This window comes from Rhineura floridana, chromosome 2 (genome assembly GCF_030035675.1).
Source record: "Rhineura floridana isolate rRhiFlo1 chromosome 2, rRhiFlo1.hap2, whole genome shotgun sequence".
In the NCBI taxonomy this organism is placed as follows: Eukaryota; Metazoa; Chordata; class Lepidosauria; order Squamata; family Rhineuridae; genus Rhineura; species Rhineura floridana.
In genome coordinates this window covers 93,624,092-93,646,150 of record NC_084481.1, presented here as the reverse complement: position 1 = coordinate 93,646,150, position 22,059 = coordinate 93,624,092, and the positions used below count along the sequence as shown (strand labels likewise).

Below are 22,059 nucleotides of genomic sequence, written 5' to 3'. Positions count from 1 at the left end.
TTGTCTTTTGAACGTTTCCCACCCTCACCCCCACAAAAGTGCATCCTTAGGAAACAATTCAGTGCATCCTTAATTGAAAATGGCATATGGTGAAGGAGTTTTGGACCCGGGGGTAGGAAGTGTTCTTATTATTGGCAGATACGGAACTCCTAAAAACATCAGCACAACATGCGTCTGCCATTGAAAGGGGAAAGAGTATTGCAGGAATTATGAGGAAAGGGTTTTTTAAAAATGGTCAAAAGCAGAGGGACATATAAATCTATGGGCATTTCTACTGAATGTTCAATGCAACTTGGGTCATCCTTTTTCAAAAATCTGGGGAGAACACACACACATGGAGAAGCATGGGCTGTGAATCGCTTTGCCATCCATACAAGGACAAGGCAAAATGTTTAGCATGGTAACTTGGAAAATAGTAGACTGAAAAGAAGGGATATGATTGAAGTATGCATAATTATAGAGTGAAGTGCGAACAGTTGCTTACCCTTTCACTTAATGCTGGCACAGGGGGATACCTGACAAAATTAGTAGGCTTGAAGCAGGTTTGAATGAAACCAACAAAAGAAAATATTTTTATACAGTTTATTTGTGAAACTCCCTGCTTCTAAAAGTTTGTCCAGATGATCAAAGGAGATCTCACACCTCTACATTTTACCCCCCCCTTCTAACTCTATATGCCAGGAGGGTGAGAAGGGGGGCCAGCTGGTCCTGCTGTTACCTGTTGCACCAGCCCTTTTAGCTACTGTTTTCAGAAGACTACAAGAGGAGAAGATATGGCTAACACTAGGGGGGTGGGGTGAGTCTTGTGGATGTCGTACAGGCCTCCCTGCCTTCTCCCCCATAGTTCAAACTCTGCTCTGTGCTTCTGCCCAGCTCCGTTGCTCTGCTGTCACCAACCCCAATCTCCTCCTCCTTGAGCCTTATTGTCACTTCTGTTCCCGCTCTCTCTTACAGTTGCCTTTGACTAGAAAACCCTTCCCCATCTGATCTCTGGCTGCCTTCCTCTAATATCATTTCCCAGCACCTCCTAAAGACAAATCTCTTCGTCAACCTAGCTGACCGGTTTTTACCTTTTCCCTCCTTTCTCTACCCTCTCTTAATGTGTCCCACCTTGAATTAGATTGTAAGCCTGCGGGCAGGAGCTGTCGTATATTGTGCATCTCCTCCTGGTTTTAGTTGCTTTAACGTGGGGGGGGGGAGCAAACGTGACATGAAGAATTATTTGGAAAGGGGTTGAAAAGAAGAGAGGCGGCCTTTACCGAAGCCAGTGGCATGGCCATATTGAGGCTGCTATGTGCAGTTCTGGCCATCTACAAAGGTATTTTTAGATTGCTGGGAAAGAGGCAGAAAGGGGCAGCCCAAGTGATCAGACGGATGGCATCCCTTTGACTAAGAGGGGAAACATGATGGGAGTTTTATAACATTCTGAATGGTATTGAGATGACGGATGCAGAAATATTTTATTTCCTTCCTCATAATTACTAGAAGAACTCAAGCACGCTCAGTGAAATTGATGGGTAGTGCATTCAGGACAAAAGAAATCACATCTTCACACAATGCGTAATTAACTTACAGGACACTCCCAACCACAACATGTGACAATGGCCGCTTGCTTATATATTTAGTACAGGGTAAAGGAACCTCAGGTCTGTGTGTGAATGGGGCCCTCCAGGCCTTTTTATATGGCCTTTGGATATCTCCCCAAGCTACACCCCCTTCCTGACCCTGCTCTGTGCCCTACTGGAATGAGGAATTGTGATTATATCTCTTGCTTGCCAGGATGGAGGATAGCACAATGTGTGTATAGTGTGGCCATGAAACTCACTGGATGACCTTGGGCTAGTCACTGTCTCTCAGCCTAACCTACCTCATGGGGTTGTTGTGAGGTTAAAATTGGGAAAAGGAGAACTATGTTTGTATGCCCCCTTGGCTCCTTGAAGGAAAGGTGGGATATAAATGTAGTAGTAGAAGAAGAAGTAGTAGTAATACTAAACCTCTGACTTTTCTGTGGCTTGAAGGTAGCCTATTTAAAGCCCATAACTTTCTTCCAAGACTCCCGAGAACTGTAGTTTGTTAAGGGTGCTGAGAATTGTGGCTCTGTGAAGAAACTACAGTTCCCAGGATTCTTTGGGGCACATCATGAGCTTTAAATGTGCTTTATGTGTGTGCGGTATATGCAGCTGTCTCATTGCTTTACCCACTTTTGCCTCTAGCCTCACACACCACTGGCATGCAGCTCCTGGAAAGTTCCCCATGATGAAATGTGGCCCTTCGGCTGAAGAAAGTTTCCCACTCCTGATTTAATGGATCTATAAGCCACCCTTTGGTGTAAAGCTTCCAGGGTCTTGTACAAGCCGGAAAGAAGAAAAAATACAACAAATGGGAAACATTCTGTGTTTTTTCATGGTAAAAACTGAAAGCCTAAAAAGACCCTGAAAGTTATGAAGGCCAGCAATATAAATGAGTTAATAAAGGCTACAATCCTGCACGTGGTTAGAAAGACATACAGGATACGGTGTAACCCAAAAGTGTAACCAAAAGCATAGAGATGATACAGATTTTATCAGGTGTTTGGTAGGATGCTCAGGCAGGTATTCTCAGAGGTCCAGAGAAGTCTGGGCCACTTACAGCTTTTGAGGCCCTCTGGCCATTAAAAAAAAGACTCCCCAAAACAAAATAAGGAACCAAAAAAAAAGTGAGTAGTTTATTTATATAATCAGCCGATCTGAGAAGACACGTTCACCATGTTCTAATCTTGTGTCATGAGAATCAATATATTTTTATTAGTATTTATGAACATTTTAACTCATTAGTATGACAAAATCAATGGGTTGCATCTAACGAAGTCATTCCATTAGCACAAAGATTTCTCTGCTCTTTTCTCCCTGTGTCCACCCAACCTGTTCTGGCTTTTCCCTCAACCCTCTGGAGATTTGGGATGGGGAGAGGGTGCACGGGGGAGAGAAGGAGGAAGTCCCACTGCACAAACAGAAGGCCTTGCACTAACAGGGCAACTTTGTAGGATACAACCCTATATATCAGTTAACAACACAAAAGTATTTTACCAAATCACATCTCTTATTTGCTTAAATTTGCAGCTCTGAGAGTGTGTGTCACATTTTGGTCTGATGTACATAACAAATAAGTTGCAAAACTTATCAAATGCCAGAAAAGTCCTCCTTTGAGCATGAGGCCCAGACCAAAAGGCCCTCCTGGGCCCCCTTCCCCTCTGTTTGGCCCTGTGCTCATGAACTTCATAAGGCATCCCTAAACTTCAAGATTCTTGTATCATTTATTATCAGAAAAAATGTGGGCCCTACAATTAAGGAAAGTGAGACAATCACTTCAGGCAGTAGGTGCTGGGAGCAGCAGCGGCAGGTTCTTGTTTGCTTCTCCTGACCCTCACCTAGCTGTATCTTTCTGTTGGAGGACAGAGCTGTATGACTGAGCCATGTGGCCTTTCTTGTTCCCTCATTACTAACCTACTGCCCTCAGGTACAGTAGTGGAGGACTCTCTCCTGTTGCTGGTACCAAAATAAGATTCAACTGCAGTTGAGTCTGTTTCTATACATGGAAAGGTGGTGGCATCATCTTGCTCTTCAGCAAAATGTCTTGGGCCAGCCCTACTCAGAAGACTGGATATTTGCAGCCTGTGCTGTTTATGGTTTCTTCTGGTGGAGACTGCATACTGCGCTGGCTCAGAAGAGTTAGTCTTGTTATGTTCATTTTTATACCACGGATGGGGAACCTGAGGCCCAGATATTGTTGGATTACAGTCCCCAATGTCTATGACCACCGGCCATGCTGGCTGGGGTTGAGGGGAGTTGAACTTCAGCAGTGTATTGAGGAACATGCCTCCTTTATACAGAGGTCCCCTTTCTCTTAGCTCACAGTTTGAGCAAGTTGTTTTAAATTACAGTCTCCAGCAGAGACAAGTTCTGCTTGTGGGCTTTCCAAAGGCATCTGGTTGGCCACTGTGGGAACAGTATGTTGTATTAAATAGGCCTTTGGCCTGGTCAGCAGTGTTTCTCTTATGTTTTTAAGTGTGTGAGAGAGGGAAGGGGTGGAAGAGTCTCTTGGCTGACTACCTGTTCCTTCATTCAAGAAACAGTTCTTTATTTAGTTTTAAAACATAGTTTATTTTTATTTTTTAAGAGAACCATTTCTTGAAACAAGGAACAGGTATCAAGCCAAGCTAGAGCGAAAATTGAGGCAGGCACATGGGTAGCTTGATAGTTACTGTGTGGTAAAATGAAAGAGGTGGTATAGGCAGTTGTAGTCTTAGTTCACAGGGCAGCATTTGAGAGCTTTGCAGAAAAGGGACGTACTGGTGTGTACAGCATTTAAAGCTCTACTCTAAACATGCTTATTCAGAAGCCCCACTGAGTTCAATTGGACTTCCTTCTCAGTAACTACTGCTAGGATTGCTGTCTTCTTTTGAATTTAGTGTGTGTCACAGATGTAAAAAAATATACATCAAAGCTTTCCTTTCCAGTGCGTGGATTTTCCATGGGATGAGTCTGTAAGAGAAAGCACAGGTCAGGATCAGAACCACCGGCTTGTTCCCCCTCCTTTCCTGTGAAGTATTTTAGCAGTCCGAACGTTTCCATCTCACCCCTAGCTGAGGCAGACCAGGTAGCATAGAAGCAGCAAGCTTCCACTGAACTCAGAGAAGTCAGCCTGGTATAGCTGCAGCAACATCATTAAGTGCATTGTCCGTAATTAGGGTGAAAACAAAAGTTGAGAAAGAAAAACATGTTGTCCTAATCTATGCTTTTGCAAAATCAAAATGGCAAAAAATGATTTGACTGAAGTATTAAAGCCAGCTTTATTCTTGCTCTTGTCCTCCCTAAAGCCTTTGCAACTTATGAAAATTAGCCATATTTCCATAGGATCAAAGAGTATATTAACTTATCTGAACAGCAGGGCTAACTATGCAAATTTCAGGGAGCTTTATTATACAGCCACAAGATTTTTCGCATTCCAAAATGTTAAATTGAAAATACCCGCCATGCCATTCTGATCCTTCCCATAAGCTCATTTCAAAACAAAACCTTACAAAACTTTTAGTCCTGAACTCAGAAATGCTTGCTTAACAACCCTCTAAATTTTCCTGGTGATACACAAAACAGTCAGAGTGAATCGAGAGTTCAAAGTGTAAAAAGAGAGAAAAACCAGACCCCTTTTGGACTTTTTTTTCTGTCAGAGTTCTCATAATCTGTTGAAATTCATTAAAAATCAGCCATGTTCACAGAGTACCTGTAATCCTGTTACAGTAGGGCTCTGCTGATATGGCAGGTTCTGTTCTAGACCGCTGCCGTAAAGCGAAATCCGCCGTAAAGTGGAACGCATTGACTAACATTGTCTAAAATGGCACCCGATGCCCGAAAAACACTGTAAAAGTAGAACAAGTGCCATAGGAGTGGGGCCTTTCTGCAATTGACAACCGCTGTATCAGTGGAATGCTGCAAAGCGGGGCCCTACTGTACTGACCTTGCCCCATACTCTGACCCTCATCTTCTGCAGTTTAAAAGTTTTAAAAATGCCTGGCTCATTTTTAATTAATTTAAGAAATTTTGGCTTGAACTCAGTGATAATGTCTGGCATGCTCAGTAAGAACCAACTGTCAGTATTCTAAAAGCCAGACTCCCAGCTGCTGGGCTTGCGTAATCAGGGGGCCACACCTGCACCAGACTTTGATTTCACATGAGATAGTCATGGCTTCCCCCAGAGAATTCTGGGAAGTGTAACTTGTGAAGGGTGCTGAGAGAAGACTCCCATTCCACTGACAGAGTTCTAGTTGCCAGAGTGGTTTAACAGTCAGCCGCTCTGATTGAAGCTCTGTGAGTGGAACAGGGCATCTCCTAGCAACTCTCACTAACTACACTTCCCAGGATTCTTTGGGAGAAGACATGACTGCCTACAGTGAAATAACAGCAGAGCTTGGAAAAGTTACTTTTTTGAACTACAACTCCCATCAGCCCCAGCCAGTATGGCCACTGGATTGGGCTGATGGGAGTTGTAGTTCAAAAAAGTAACTTTTTCAAGCTCTGAATAACAGTCTGATGTGGATTTGGGAGGCTACATGTGCCTGCTGTAAAATAACAAGGTGGAGGGAACCCTGAAAAAGAATGATACTGTTCACAATGTTTTCCTTTTGGAAAGGGGCTTCCTCTCTGCCCAGTGCACACACCAAAACTCATCCCCTCCCCCTCCCCTCCTCTTCCTGCCCTCCTCCTCCCCCCCTCCCCCAGGTCAGTTTTACCTATCCTAAGCATGATTGCACAGGAGTAAATCCCAGTGAACTCAAAAAGCATGCAAATGATCAAACCTGCCCTCTTATCCCGTTCCTCTTGCTCCTTCCCTCTCCTTTCCTTCACCCCTCCCTTCCCCTCCCCATCCCCTTCTAATCCCCTCCCTCCCCATTTCCCCCATAGTCAGTTTTACCTATCCTAGGACTACAACCTGGGAGGCCAGGGTTCAAATCCCCACACAGCCATGAAGCTCACTGGGTGACCTTGGGCCAGTCACTGCCTCTCATCCTCAGAGGAAGGCAATGGTCAACCATCTCTGAATACTGCTTACCATGAAAATCCTATTCATAGGGTCGCCATAAGTTGGGATCGACTTGAAGGCAGTCCAATTCATTTTCAATCACAATTGCACGGGAGTAAATCCCATTTAACTCAACAAGCATGCAAATGATCATACCTGCATTTCCCCTCCTTCCCCTCTCCTCTCCCTTCCTCCTCCCTTCTTCCTCTCCTCCCGTTCCTTCTTCTTCCTCCCCTACCCACTCCAGACTTCCCTCCCCATGGTCAGTTTTACCTATCTTTAGCATGATTGCACAGGAATAAATCCCACTGAACTCAATCAACATGCAAATGGTCAAATCTACCCTCCTCCTCCCCCTCCTCCCCCTTCAGCCCTCCCCATCCCCTGCGGTCAGTTTCACCTATCCTAAGCATGATTGCAGGGGAGTAAATCGCACTGAACTCAATAAGCATGCAAATGATCAATCCATTCTCTGCAAGTTTGTGCAGGGGAGTAAATCGCACTGAACTCAATAAGCATGCAAATGATCAATCCATTCTCAGCAAACTTGCACAGGATCTCATTTCTTATCTCCCAGACTCAAAAGCAGGGAAATTCACTAATAGGCAAAAAACTTTGTGGTTTAAGAATGTACCTATAGCCCACAGATATTTCTATCAAACATTAAAAAGCAGGGAAATTGGGCAGCTATAGTGAATGCACCAGGGGAGCAGGAGACCTGACCTCCTTTCTGAGATATTGGACTGCCCTACAAATTTGTCAAAATGCAAACACAATTTGGGTTGGTCTTTCACAGTCCAATCCACTTCCTGTGTAGTTTGGAAGAATTTGGCAACGTGTGCCTCTGAGCATATGGTGAATGGTGGCAACACCTGCAGTCAGCCCAAATAACAGAAACAAAACATGTGCTGTGCTGATCTTCTTTTAGCAAGGAGGAAGCAACTATATTAAAAGTAAAAAACAGTTGATATTGTTCAGATAGTCACTTTAAATATGTTTGATTTACTTTTCAATTTTAGTAAAGTTTCCTATAGTAAATCATTTTCTTTTGCTTCTGTTTCTGTGAATATGTGAAGTACAGCAACACTTTGCAAAACTAAAAAAAAAAGGTCCAAGAACTCAAAAAATAATTGTGGAATAATGGCACTGACTGTTCTGCAGAATAGTTTCCAATGGACATGAGGAGTGTCTCAGTTTGCACAAGATAAAACAGTGGGAGGTGAAATATATTCTAGCAAAATTCTAGGTGTGCTCTATGTTTTTAATTGACCGTGCCCACCTTTCCTTAAATGAAGTGGTTTAACCATAGCAGGCTGAAAACATGCATCTTGGACAGGCCAAGTTTTTTTTCCCCATCAGGTAGAGTCATTGCTGAAGTAGCAACAAATTGTAATCCGTCTGATTTACATCAAACTGCAGTTTCAGATTCAACTGTTAATGCCCCCAAAATTGAAATAGAGCATAACCTCCAGTTTGAAATAAAAAAGGCTATCTTCACCATCATATGACATTGACCAATAAAAAGGATTTGAAATCAATAAAAATAAATTTGACACAGATTTCTACGATGAATGAGAGAAATATAATTTTCTAGGTTAGATTCTCTGTGGAAACTAACACAGAAAAGAAGCAAAGAACACCAACAAACATACAAAAATGTAATTCTCCATCTTTGCAGATGGCAGATGTTGCCACCACTCACCATATGCTCAGAGGCACGTTACCAAATTCTTCCAGCTACACAGGAAGTGGATTGGACTGTGAAAGACCAATCCAAATTGTGTTGGCATTTTGACAAATTTGTAGGGCAGTACAGTATCTCAGAGAGGAGGTCAGGTCTCCTGCTCCCCTGGTGCATTCACTATAGCTGCCCAGTTTCCCTGCTTTTTAAAGTTTGATAGAAATATCTCTTGGCAATAGATACATTCTTAAACCGCATGGTTTTTTGCCTATTAGTGAATCTTTTTATATTTATTAGTGTGTGCGTGTGTGTGCGTGCACGTGCACGTGCGCGTGTTTGTGTGTGTGTGTGTATGTGTGTGTGTGTGTGTGTGAGAGAGAGAGAGAGAGAGAGAGAGAGAGATTCCATCCATCCAATTCCCTTAGGTGCAACAGAATATGACAGGCAGGGCCCTGTGCTTCAGAAGCTGGTGCAGTGGCTTCGCTGTTGTTAGAAAACATCACAATGCCAAGTCCTCCCAATCATGTTCAGTCAGCAAGGAAGACCCATTCATGCCAGTCATTGCAAGGTCTTTCAAAAGAGCAGATGGCTTGAACCATTCATCTCCACGGCACGGTCAGAGTCACTAGCAAAGAAAGGCTACGCTGGAGAAGAAATGATGGAGGAGATGAATGGGCAGCTGGTTAGAGGAGGAGAGAGAACCTTTTGTTCTCTTTATGAAAACCAATGAAGCCTTCATGAATGCCACATTGTCAAATTTAACCTAAAGCACTTATATACTGCTTTTTCATATTATCAGGCTACAGAGGAGAAGGACTATTTTGTTGTCTCTGCTGAGAGAGGAGCTTTTTGTCTCTCCCTCCACTTTCATTTAGTGGTAGCCATTCCATCTCACCTGGTTTTTATAACAAAACTGTGACTTTAAGAACTGATGAATGAGCTTGCTTTTTTCCCTCCTGCCTCCCCATCCCTTCTTCCTTATGTGTTATGTCTGTTGGATTGTAAGCCTGAGGTCTGTTTTACTGCAGTTGTTTATAAGCCGCTATGGGAGCCTTTTCAGACACAGAGTAGAGTAAAAATGGTTGAAATAATAAATTCCACGATTTCACAAGACAGTAACATACCCATACATTTAAAATCATGCACATGCTTTTGGGAGTGGCATGTATAGGTAGTGTCCCATGACTTAGGATCATAATGGTAGTAAAATCAAGTGGAAAATTATCCACTCACGCAGAAAAGCTGCTTCATAGAGGACTGGAGATATGGGTTAGTGATGTGACCAGTTTCTAGACAATCAACACGGCGTGTAGGCACATCTACCGCAAACATATGAACATATAGAATTTGCCAGTTTAGGGGCAAGGTATTGTCTCCCAACTGATGCTGATTATTGATATTAATTTCAGTTCAGCTCCAGACCTAGGTATGTGACAAAAATTGCCTTGATACCCTGGTGGATGTCTTACACCAGAGAATAACCAGGGGTACTGGTGCAATCCTGTTAGTTCTCCTGGTCATAGGAACATGTAAGAACCAAGGAATTTGCCTTATACTGAGTCAGACCATTGGTCCATCTAGCTCAGTATTGTCTACACTCACTGGCAACAGGGGATTCTTTCTCTGCCCCATGGCCTTTGGTTTATGGGGTGCTACATGGCTCTATATTGTCCCCCCCCCTTTTTAACATCTACATGAAACTGTTGGGGGAAGTCCTCTAAAGGTTAGGGTTGCAATGTCACCAGTATACTGATGACACACAGCTCTATCTTTTCCATATTCTGATATCAGGGAGGCTGCTGCAACCCTGAGCAGGTACCTGGAGGCAATTCTGAGATGGGTGAAGGCAAATAAGCTGAGATTAAATCAAGGCAAGATAGTGGTTAGGAGATCCCTGCCTCTGGATGGAGTTGTACAGTTGGTGCTGGATGGAGTAGCACTCCCCTTAAAAAGCAAGTCTGCAGTGTGGGAATGCTCCTACCTGGGGAAGCTCAAGCGGCATCATACAAGGATTTCATTTTATCAGTTTTGGCTGGTACACCAATGGCAGTCCTTTCTGGAGAGAGCAGGCCTAGCCACAGTGATCCCTGCGCTGGTCATGTCCAGACTAGACCAGACTTTCCCAACCTTTGGGTCCCCAGATGTTGTTGGACTACAATTCCCATCAGCCCCAGCCAACACGGCCAATGGTCAGGAATGATGGAATTGTAGTCCAGCAACATCAGATAAGCGACGAATAAGTCTAATAAATAAATAAATAACATCTGGGGACCCAAAGATTGGGAAAGGCTGGATGAGACTACTGTACTGTGCTCTACATGGGACTGCCTTTAAAGATGGCCTGGAAACTTCAAAATGTGGGCACCAGGGTCCTGATGGGTATACAGTGGCCTGCTTCAATAATACCTGTATTACACCAACTACACTGGCTTTCTGTGCATTTCTGAAAACAATTTTAAGAGCTAGTTTTAAACTATAAAGCCCTAAACAGTTTGGGCCCCAAACATCTGCCCACACCTGTACCATCCTGCTCACACACTGAGATCTCAGCTGGAGACCCTCTTGGTGTCTCTACCTCCTAGTTCTGTGAGAAGGATGGGTGACCATGAGAGAGGGGATCTTTTCTGTAGTGGCTCCACATCTTTAGAACTCCTTCGTAGTAGAGCTGCAGTGGGCAGCTACACTTTAGGCTTTTTGGAAGGCCTTAGACTCATTCGTTTCAATTGGACTTCCCTGTGTAATTCTTTATCCTGCTTGCTGGATGGAGGCTGAAATATTATGTTGTTAGAGTTCTGAATCTGTTTTATCTTTGCCAATCTGTTTTATTTCTTGTTTTAGAAATACTGGTTTTTGTACTTTTGGTTTTTATGGTTGCAAGCCGTTTTAGATGGGCTTTGCTCAGAAAAGGAGCATATAAATATTTTTAAAAAATAAAAATAAACTATCTGGGAGAGAGAGAATGTACATTAATCTAAACAAAACAGGGTGTATTTTCTACAAAGAGATCATCACTTCAGCTAGGTACGTCTGTACACACCCGAAATCTTTAGTGCAGATACACCCATACGCACCAAACCCACTTACGGTGCAACCCTATGCATGTCTACTCAGAAGTGAGTTCAACGGGAATTACTCCCCAGTACGTGTGTGTAGGGTTACAGCCAAAATCACACAGTCGTGCTAGATTTGGATGGTTTGCTACAAAGATAGCACATTCAAAGGTTACATTTTCCTTGTAATTGAGTTGGATCTCCGAGACCAGCAGAGGATGGGGTTGCAGGAGTGTCTATTTTAAGCACCTATAGAGTTGTCAAACTCTGCAAACCTGGGGTAGATCACGCCTATTGCTTCAGACTCTTCAGCTGTACTCCCTTATTGAACCATTAGCACTATGCTAAATTTCCTTTTCTTTTTTGCAGCCGATGGATTCAGAGATTTGCCTTCCTTCTATCACATTTGTGTGTTTGTGTGTGTACAGACTATAAGAAATGTTAGAAATAGTGTTCTAATTTGCAAAAGTAAAACTGCTATGGGGATGTGAATTTGTGCCCTGAAAAATGCTATTTCCCTGGGCAGTAATGGAACCACAGTGCTGAGCAAATCCTCCCTGGGACTTTTGCAGATCAAAGGCTCCAACTTTCCTCTTTAGCCCGGGGGCAATGGGGCAGAATCTACAGATGGAGCCATCAAGGATAAAGGGCCAAGGCCCTTCTGTTCGGACCAAAAGACTGTCTTGAACAGTGTCCTGACAATGCAGAGCTGGTGGAGCTCATAGGATACCTCATGGCTGCAGAGGCCAGAACTGCCAACAGAGTCAGGCTTTGAAGGATGCTTCAACTGATTAGGTTGGAAGGGGAACATTGATCCTGCTTTTATATATCCATTAAGAGCCCCAGATTAACCAGCATCTACAACCACCGACTCTTAGTAGCTCTGAGGATGGAGGGAGAAGGAGCACAGCAGTTGAAAAGGAAAGCCAAACGCTGAATGTATTTCCATTAAAAATTAGTACTCCTCCAGGCATGCTTGTGGGTTCACACACACCACATGCCATGTGCACATTCAAATACTTTGTTCACCATTTAGCAGAGAGGGAGACTAGGCACAGGGGCAGGTTGTCGTGGAAAGGGGGGAGGACTTTCTGTGATTCACAGGCTCCAAATCAAGGCCAAGTGCCCTTCGCAAAGAGACATTTCAGCCAGACACAAACAACTGGACTCTTTTCCCCATGAGGCTGTCTGTCTTGGAGCTGCCAAAGTGAACAAGAGAAGCAGCATGTCTCTGTCAAAACTAATCCAGCACCTGCTTAGGTGAGAGATGCCCAGGCACATGTATGGCCCATTCCCAGGGGGCCACCACACTGAGGCAGCTGCCCAACTCTATAATTTACTTGTCCTTTCAAGCCCTAGTGTTTCATTTCACCTCTAGCTGCATGCCAAAATTCCTCTGGAGAGCCTCTTTCCCATGTCCTGTTTGGGGACTGTTTTTTTTCTTACATTGGGTCTCTGTGAGTCTCCCTGTTGGTCTGTCTTTCCATGTACAGGCACCTCTTGTCTGTAGTATGCATCCTACAAGAGTGCAATATATTGTGTGCCCAGTCAGGGTAATGTAAGCCTGTAAGCCTGGAGTCACTTTGAAGGCTGTCTAGCTCTGCCTCTTCCCAGGCCACTATTCAACCCCCCCTAGGAGATTCACTGTTGTAACAAGAACATAATCAGAGCCATCCCTGCTGGATCAGGGCAAAGGCCCATCTAGTCCAGCATCTTGTTATTACTGTGGCCAACCTGATGGAAGCCCACAAGCAGGACCTGAGTATAACAGCACTTTCCAAATTTGTGATTCCCAGCAACTGGTATTCAGAGGAATGTTGCCTCCAACAGTGGAGGTAGAACCTAGCCATTGTGGCTAGTAGCCATTGATAGTCTTATCCTCCATGAACATGTCTAATCACCTTTTAAAGCCATCCAAGTTAGTGGCCATCGCTATATCTTGCGGGAGGAGATTGCATATAAAGATGTACCCTCTGATCAGAGCTGTGTGTACTGCATGCCAAGAAATTTTGTGCTGAGAATAAATTAAGAAATCTGAACATACTTGCATCAATTCTGATGTCATTTTGCAACCAAGATCACAGCTGCGTTGCTGGCAAGGTCTGACAACAAGGAAAGAGTGGCAATAGGAAAGGCCATGGAGATTCGATTTAGGTTGTCAGTTGGGCAAGATCTCAGAAGACGTTCCTTATCGGGGAGGGTACCAAAGTCAACAGCTGAATGTAGTCCAGCCCTCCATGAATGATTCCAGGATTTCGTTATTGGATTATAAGAATTTACCCCATCTCAGGCCTGGTCTATGCAAGATATTTTGCTGCTTGAAGTGAAGGGCAAGATGATTCCCTCCCTCATTCCTAGTACAGAAGCTAATGAGGCTGGCAACTGAATCTTCCTTCAACACTGGTGACAAGACAGGATGCTAACAGAGGGTGCAGGGCAGGCCACCTGGCATCCACGCACAGCCCTGTCCTCTTAATACCTTGCTGCCACTTTCTGACTGCTCCCCAGCATCCATGTCCTCCGGCAGCTGTCACACTCCGCCTAATGGGAGGGCCAAGCCTGTACCACTTCAATAGAGGACACGTTACCACTGTGGGTTTAGGAACATGAATATCCCTAACCCTGCCTGACTCTCCCTTAGGAATCCATCTCTTCCAGGATCCAAACTTGCCCCCAGACCCTCACAAAGATATTTAGGATTTGCTAACATTCTAATCAATGCACCCAGAAAGAGCTAGTTAGCTCACTTCTGTTTAACATCCCTTAATCATACAGCATTATGGGTTCAGCACTCAATAAAATAAGCAAATGTTTATTAAGGAAAGTAACGGGTGAGGTGAGGCTAGAGAGAGAAGCAACAGAGTTGTAGAGTTTCTAGCCTAATATTCAAAACCTTAATTTCACATATATCCTGACTGGTCTAGTGCTGATGGACCAGGAAAGAGATCTTGGGATCATGGAGTGACAATGTCACAACAAGGTGAAGTTCATGCTAGGGATCATTAGGAACAGGTAGAAAAGAAAACTACCAGTATCATAGTGTCAATATACAAATCAATGGTGCGACCACACTTAGGATATTATGTACAGTTCTGGTTATTTCACCTCAAAAATGATATTGTAGAACTGGAAAAGGTACAGAAAAGGGTGACCAAAATTATCAAAGGGATGGAGGAATTCCTCTAGGCTGACAACATTTGGGGCTTTTTTCCATTTATAAAAAAAGGCAAATAAGAAGGGATGTGACAGATGTTTATAAAATTATGCACGTTGTGGAGAAAGTGGATAAAGAGCAGCTATTTTTTCTCCTAATATTAGACCCTGAATTCTTCCAGTGAAGCTGAGTGGTGGGAGATTCAAGACTGACAAAAAGAAGAACTTCTTCACACAATGCGTAGTTCAGCTATGGAGTTTGCTGCCACAAGACATGTGAGGGGTGCCACATATAAGGCACAAGGTTTTAAAAAATGCAGATAGCATCAGATGAGGTTGGCTGATAATTCTCAGGATCACAGCAGGCGTGGAGAAAGATTTAACCCTTCCCTGCATTGGTCCTGAGAAAAATCCCTCTTCTGAAGCTCGTGTTGCTTTTGGAGGCGAATCTTCCATTGCCACAAATGGGAGTTTTCCCTAATGCAACTACTAGCTTTGGAGAAAGAATTTTCTTCAAGACCATAACAGGGGAAAGGGTTAGATTTCCCTTCGGTGATCCCAATAATTATCAACCCCCTAACAGCTGAGGCTATTTGGATTGAAGAAGAAGAAGAACCTATACATTAAATGCAAAGATGCATTTTACAACCAAGTCTAGTTTGGCCCTTGGATCGCTTTCAAAGGAGATTAGATCATTCATGGAGGATAAAACTATCAATGGCTACTAGTCATAATAGCTATATTCTATGTTTAGGAAGAAGCACCGTGTCTCTGAATGAATATCAGTCAGTGGGGAACCAAGTGCAGAAGAGGGTCATTGCTCTCATGTTCTGTGGGCTTTCCAGAGACATCTGGTTGGCCACCATGGGAACAGGCTCCTGGACTATATGGGCCTTTGATTTGGCCCAGATGGGCTCTTTGTGTTCTTATCAATAAAATTGCAAAAACCCGAGTTCTCATTAGCATATCAAGGAGTTTATGTCTGTAGAAAACCAGATGTCCTTGCTGGAGAGTGTCTTCAGTGTGAATTTTCCCCACATATATTTGTATAGACCACTGTGTTGTTTCTCAAATGAAGGAATCTCCCCAGCCCAGCCCAGCATGGGACACCAGTGCAGGGGGGCATGTTGTGGGATCAGAAAAGTATGTACCATTTTGGATATCTTATTGGCAAACAGCCAGTCCTTGGAGGTTCCAAACTATGGGCCACAACCGCACAATGATTGCTGAACAAAGCTGAAGAAACATTGGATTAACTGCTTTGCAGCCCTTCTCCATTTTGATTTCTCTGTTCTTTGCTATAATGAAAGAAAATTCCTAGGACTGGTTTCCACCCATTCATCACTTGAACCTCTGACCCATTACAATGCTTTTCTTCCACTTGTCAAAATTAATGCATCTTTTCCCAGTGAGCAATCAATTAAGTATCAAGAGCAGGACACAGGAATGGCTTTGCAGAAATACAAAACATAGATCCCGAGGCTACATGTGGAAGCATGAGGCCCTAATCAGTTATAATTCAGTATGAGATAAGAAGATAGAACTTCATTCTCAAAGGGCTGAGCCTATACCTGGCCTGCAGCACATCTGATGTGACACTGAGCAGAGTCATTCAACCAGTAAGTGCTTTGACTTTGAATTCCAGCTCATTCTGGGAGCCTTGGGTGAATCCTAGGCTCTTAGGTTCTGCATTTATAAAATGCAGTGTCTCCAACAGTGTGAAAAACACACATACACACACCTCTACAAGCTTAACAAGTGTGCAGGTCTGAAGTGAACATGGGCTGTGATGGCCACAAACTGGGATTAGGCAGGTGCCTTGAAAGAAGACTTTGCTTTTTGAATTATTAATTTTTCTAAAGCTCTTGCAGTTATTTAGGTAGGTGAGCTGTCTGTGTGTGTTTACGCAGTTCCTGCTGCCATTTGGAATGTAGCAGTAATAATGATTTAAAGCAGGGATGGGGAACTTTTTTCAGCCTGAAGGGCTGCCGCCTGCCAGTGGTGGACAGGGCCATTGGCAATAGCAGATGGAGCAACTAGTGCGACTCTTACATTTGTACAGGAAACATCAAGAGGTTTCTACATACAGCCACAGCCCCACCACCATCACTCTTCTCTAATCCTCCATCCAGGCAAACAGGGGGCTTTTATCACAGTTCAAGTACACATTCCGGCCAGGCAAAAGCAGAGGATGCAAAGCAGGACCATTGAGTGCTGTGGCCTGGGGATAGGGGGTGTGGTATGGGAAAAGTCCTGAGGGCCAGATAGAAAGGTATGGAGAGCTGCATTCTGCCTCCAGCCTGAGATTCCCCACCACTGATAGTATTGGGGGTGGGGGGTTAGGTGGTATATAGTGCATTTAGTTACAATATATCGTATATCCTGCCTTCAGACCTTCAAATGAAGGCTGGGTTATAAATACTTGAAATAAAATTTAAAAATTAGCTCTTGAAGAGAAAGTAGAGATCCATATGTGGTTTTATGGTGAATGGCATGTTAGGTTTCAAAAACACTCTGACAGTGCAAGAAGAGCAACGAAGCACAGCCGTACCTGGAGGGAGTTTCCTTGGGGGACTTCATTCGTGCTCATGTTTATTGTAGACAAATGTTCTCCCTGCCAGGGCTTCTCTCGCTCTCTTGTGCTTACAGCTGGCTGCACATTGCTCAGGAGGTGTCCGGCTCCTGGCATCTTGCCGTTGCTTTGCTTTTGGGAAGTGCACTTTGCTTAATATCCTCCTCCAGCCTCAGCTGCACTTTGCAAAGTCAGGTCCGTTTACCTCAGCCGACTGGCTATATGGCTGGCTGGTTCAACTGGAAAAGGAATGGGCCTCTAATTAGTCCATCTGTTACCTATGCGATTTCACCTGGCTCCGCAGTTATTGAGCGCTTTTCTTATTACAACATTTCTTGGGCTCATCTGGCACTTAGTTTCCTGGAAAGAAAAATTGCCCCTTCGTAGCGGGATAGATTTACAAATGAGACTAAACAGCAATTGAATAGCGCCTGAGGCAAAGTGGGAGCCCCATGCCTGAATTGGGAGATTCCCAGGGTTAAGATGTGTCTTTCCGACTTTGCATCCTGGCTAGGTTTGCCAGTTTTAGACCCAGATACTATGTCTGTGACACAAATGAGGCAATCATGCGTGGACAACACAGAAAGAATCAGATTAATTTTTCAACAGCAAACAAATATGACAGCTGTAATACAAAAACCGGCATCACCTGTATTGCAGTCTTTCCCCTCCCCTTGTCCCCACCCCTACCCATTTCCTGGTGTATATTCAATTTCTCCCTCCCTCCCTTTGTTCCAGGCCTTTGGTTTATTCTTAATCCCCCTTTTCCAATTCTTAACCAGGTTTTAAGTACATGTAACTGCGTTTGCAGGAAGGCCCAGAGCTAAGTGTTAGAGCATCTGCCTTGCATGCAAAAGGTCCCGGGTTCAATGTCTGGCATCTCCAAGTAGGGACTGGAGAGACTCCCTAACTGAAACCCTAGAGAGCTGCTGCCGGTGTAGACAATATGGAGCTAAATAGACCAATGGTCTGACTCCATATAAGGCAGCTTCCTATGTTCCTCCTCCCCCCCATCTATTTTAAATTGTAAGGTCCTTTGGGGCAGAGACCTGGTTTCTTTTTTGTTCCCTTTTATTTTTGCCTATGTCACTCTGTAGATCACCATGTTCACTGAAAGTGCAGTATATACATTTTTAAAAATAGTCTATCTTCCCCCTCTTCCTTTTTTTTTTTAGGTCTGAGATTAATCTGCTATATTGATTCAATTTGTATTGGTTGGGGTTTTTTTGAGTTTCAAACGTATTATTGAATTCAAATGTGTAAATTTTTTTTTTACAAAAGTTGGCAAGTGACAATAAACCATAAAACATAATACACCAGTCATTGAGTCTTTTCTGCCTATGTTACATGTCAACATATAGAGTAAAAGCTGGGAATCCAAAGAGGTAAAGGTCACACAAACAGCACCTCCACATTGCCATCCAAGTCCTTGGGGGTTTACATAAAGGTTTGCTGGTCCATACCATATCGATTTTGTCATTTTTAGTGTCCCCTTGGAGTACCCTTCTATCGTAAGTCAAATGTTCTAACAGGGCAATGTCCCATACCCGTGTCCACCTTCTTTCTTTTGAAGGGGGTTCTTCTGTTTTCATTTACTAGCTACTTCCACTCTGGCTGCCTTTAACAGTGACACCAACTCTTTGTGGTGGGCTTTTGAGTTAATGGCACTTTCTAACGACAGCAGGGCCAAAGAGGGGTCCGGAGTCAGACTCTGGGCCATGATGTTTGAGATTGTGGCAAATGCCCAATTCCAGAAGGGACAAAGCTTCTGGCACAGCCACCAATTCCATTTGTATTGTTTAGATAGGAAAGAGATGGTTATTAAAAGTTGTGTACTTGAGTTTGTATTGTTTTACTAAAAATATAAATCAGTAAATAAGCCGTTGAGCACCACCACCACCACCACCTTCCTCAGTGTTTCAGTTGTCCACCTCTACCCCACCCCCACTGTCTTACCTTTCTCCAGATTGCTGGCACAGCCAATGGTCTAGTGGTAGGACAGAACAGCAGACAAACGGAACATTTGAGCACCGAGAGGGCAGGGTCCTCTTCTGCCCCGACACTGCCTTGTTGCCCTCGAGGTCTTAAAGCTACGTACAGAGCCTCCAGATGACTTGGCAATCATGTACACCACTTATTTTAAAATTCTTTGCAACTCAGAATATGGTTCCCGTAAAAGCATCACCACATCCCAGCATTCACCCACCTTGTGCCTTCTAGCATTTTGGACTGCAATGCTCAGCCAGCACAGGATGCCATACTCTTAGTTTTGTGGTTCTTCTAATCCAGCTGGCATACAGAGCAGTATCTCCACTCTTTAAGGTTGCCAAAAAAAGTTTGTATTCTCCTGATGGTGCAGGCTGCAACATATATAGTGAACAGAAAGGCAAGGCAACTAGCAAACCCAGGCCTTCCTTCTTACCTTCACCTCTGCCACCAATCTGATCTTGTTCTTCCTGGACTGTTTCTTCTAAGCAGCCCTTTAAGGTCTGGGACTTTTTACGTGGCCCACCCAACTCTCTGTGCCAGGGAGAGTGGTAAGAGAATTACATAGTGGGTGAGTAATAAGGCCTCAGACACATTTTTTTTAAAAAAAGCTTAGCTTTTACTTAAGGTTTTTTGCAAGGTAACAAGCAGGGAACTTAAAATGCTTTTGAAAATATGTTCTATTAAAAAAACTTATTTTAAAAACACATAGAGAGCACAGATGGAGCACTGTAGAAAAAGGATAAGGCTGCAAATGGAATAAGGCAGCCAGTGATGTAGTCATCCATGGTCTCAGGAGGTCTTAGACCCCTTACGTTTTGGGAAGCAGGGTCCCAATGTCTCCAGCACATCCTGTGAGCCAGTGAGCAGAAAAGGGGAGTGTGTTAGCTACTGAGAAGAGTATTCTAACTTGCATCCTTATTCTTTCCTGCTGATTGAAGCCAATCAGAGTAAAAGGAGGTGAGTCAGTCACTGAGAAGACTCAAGCAGCAGGTAGATAAACCTGTAGATGCTGAATGCAGTAATTCAAGCAATATTTCTGACAGTGATAAAGGACAGTCAAATAGTGACAGTGATGCAGAAGCAGAAATCAATCAGATTATTGTATAATCTTAGAAGGTTGTGTAATCTTTGAAGGGTGTGTGGCTGTGACTATTATGGACTCTGCACTTCTGAATTTGCCACAGCATGCACTACCTGCACTTCTGAATTTGCCACTGAACTCTTGCTGCCCTGGGCTCCTACTGGGAGAAAGGGTGGGATATAAACCAAATAAATAAATAAAAAACTCTTGAGAGCTGGAAACTGATTAGTGTTGGCAAGAGTTAGGGAAATAGGTAAGTTTAGTAGGATGAATTTTCCTCTGTTATTTATAATTTGCTCTTATGGAACAGGTCAAAATGTTTTTAAACAAGTTTTAAAAACGCCCAGTGTTCCAACTCTCTTTTCTTACAGGGTTTTTCCCCCCCCATCTGTTTATCTTCGGAGAATTGTCCAGGTATGGAAAAAATGGAACTGTTTCACCATTTCATGTTCTGTTCTTTGTTATAAAATGTTTGCATGTTTGGTATTTGTTTTACAGGCAGAAGTGTTAAAGGTTCAGTTTGATAGTTAAGGAGAAAATGAAATCTAAAGACAGAAAGGAAGTAGGAAATCTAACAAATCTGAGGAACAGGAAACTATCCATGATTTCTCCCCTTCTGACTGGCCATAAAGTTGGGAGGGGGAATTTAAATAATATATGCAATTGACAAAGTGTACACTGCAAGGTTAGAACCAGAACAAAAGAGACAGAATTTCCTTCCAATGGGAGGCCAAAGAACTGCAGAACGTGGTGCAATTGTAACGAATTCCCCAGGTCAGTCCAGCTGGCAACCCCTTCTAAACAACATACAGAAGGGAGAGCTACACAGCACTCAGACACACACTGCAAATCCTGGTAAACCGTCAGATGCAGAGGGGCTTGTATGCCACCTCTTGGTATTTGTCCAATGAACCTCAAAATTCCCCGTCAAGACTTCACCACTCCGCCCGAACATCTATCCGGACAGTGCAATACCACATTAGGCTAGACAGGAAGTTATCTTGCTTTTGCAAGTAAGAAAGAGTTCAGTTCAAGTAAGAAAGAGTACTGGCTGGCATCCAGCCTTTGGGGCTCTGTCTTGTCCATGCTTAGGACAGGAAGCATTAGACTCATGCGTGATCTGGCAGCCACACACACCCTGGTACCATTCTTCCTTGGCACTTCACCTTTTCATCCAGTCTACACACAGCCCTTTTCAAAATATAAGTCTTTTCCCAGACCCATTTCCCCCCATCAATATCCTCCTAAGAACCTCAGCATTTCCAGGCAAGGGACCCCATTCTCCAAGCACCAGTTGCCAAGTTGTTTTACAAACCTATTGCTCTACTTCCTTGCACACACTTTTTTCTCTGGCATGATTTATGGTCACTTCCTCTGGCCAGCTCTGTGGAGCAGGAAGAACAGGTTTCCAAAGGGATCAGCTCATTTTCCTCATCTACGTCGATTCCCACTGCAAGCCAAAAAGAGAAATCACACTGGCTGAGAGACTTATGATACTCATCTTGTCCCATCTCACATGTACCTCTTTCTTTATACCACCTCAATGCCTTTTGCTGCTGGGTATGGTGTCGGGGGGGGGAGCAGGAGAATCCCCTAGTTTGCTCTCATATTATGCCAGAATTGGAAGTTGCATTCCCAGACATGCATTCTCATAGCCTTCTTAATAAAAGTCAGCAGTGGGGTTCCTCCTCTCCTCTTACCCAGGTTTCCAAAAAACATGCTGAGTACTGGAAGAGCACAATAAATTCCTGTAGTGATCTCATAGGCACAACCTATGTCTCTTCTGTGCTCTCAGTTGCTTGTTGTGTGGAATGTTTCCCTTCCTTCCAGAGCGACGGTTCAACAGGTTCCATGACTCCTGTGCTTCAGATGCTACTGGCCTGCCAAGCAGCCCAGATCCAAGAACCAGAACTCATCCCTATATTACCTTATCTCCACACCCATCCTGATAGCAAAGAACGAATGATGGCATTAGTGC

General features: G+C 43.7%; 1 protein-coding gene across 3 annotated transcripts in view; it reads right to left on the bottom strand.

Moving 5' to 3' along the window:
* Positions 1-2,762: 2,762 nt before the first annotated feature.
* Positions 2,763-22,059, bottom strand: part of GMPPA (GDP-mannose pyrophosphorylase A) — a 54,344-nt gene continuing 35,047 nt past the window's right edge. The window contains exons 12-14 of one of the 3 annotated variants that reach the window (XR_009760558.1): positions 21,397-21,531; positions 16,991-17,250; positions 2,763-4,520 (exon numbers count right to left, since the gene is read on the bottom strand). Coding sequence is in view for 2 of the 3 variants with exons in the window: in XM_061609404.1 (XP_061465388.1) it covers positions 19,809-19,849; positions 21,397-21,531 (176 nt within the window). In the remaining variant the exon portion in view is untranslated. Of the gene's footprint in view, positions 4,521-16,964; positions 17,251-19,766; positions 19,850-21,396; positions 21,532-22,059 lie in introns of those variants that run through there. The other 2 variants (XM_061609405.1, XM_061609404.1) reach the window with 2 other exon arrangements.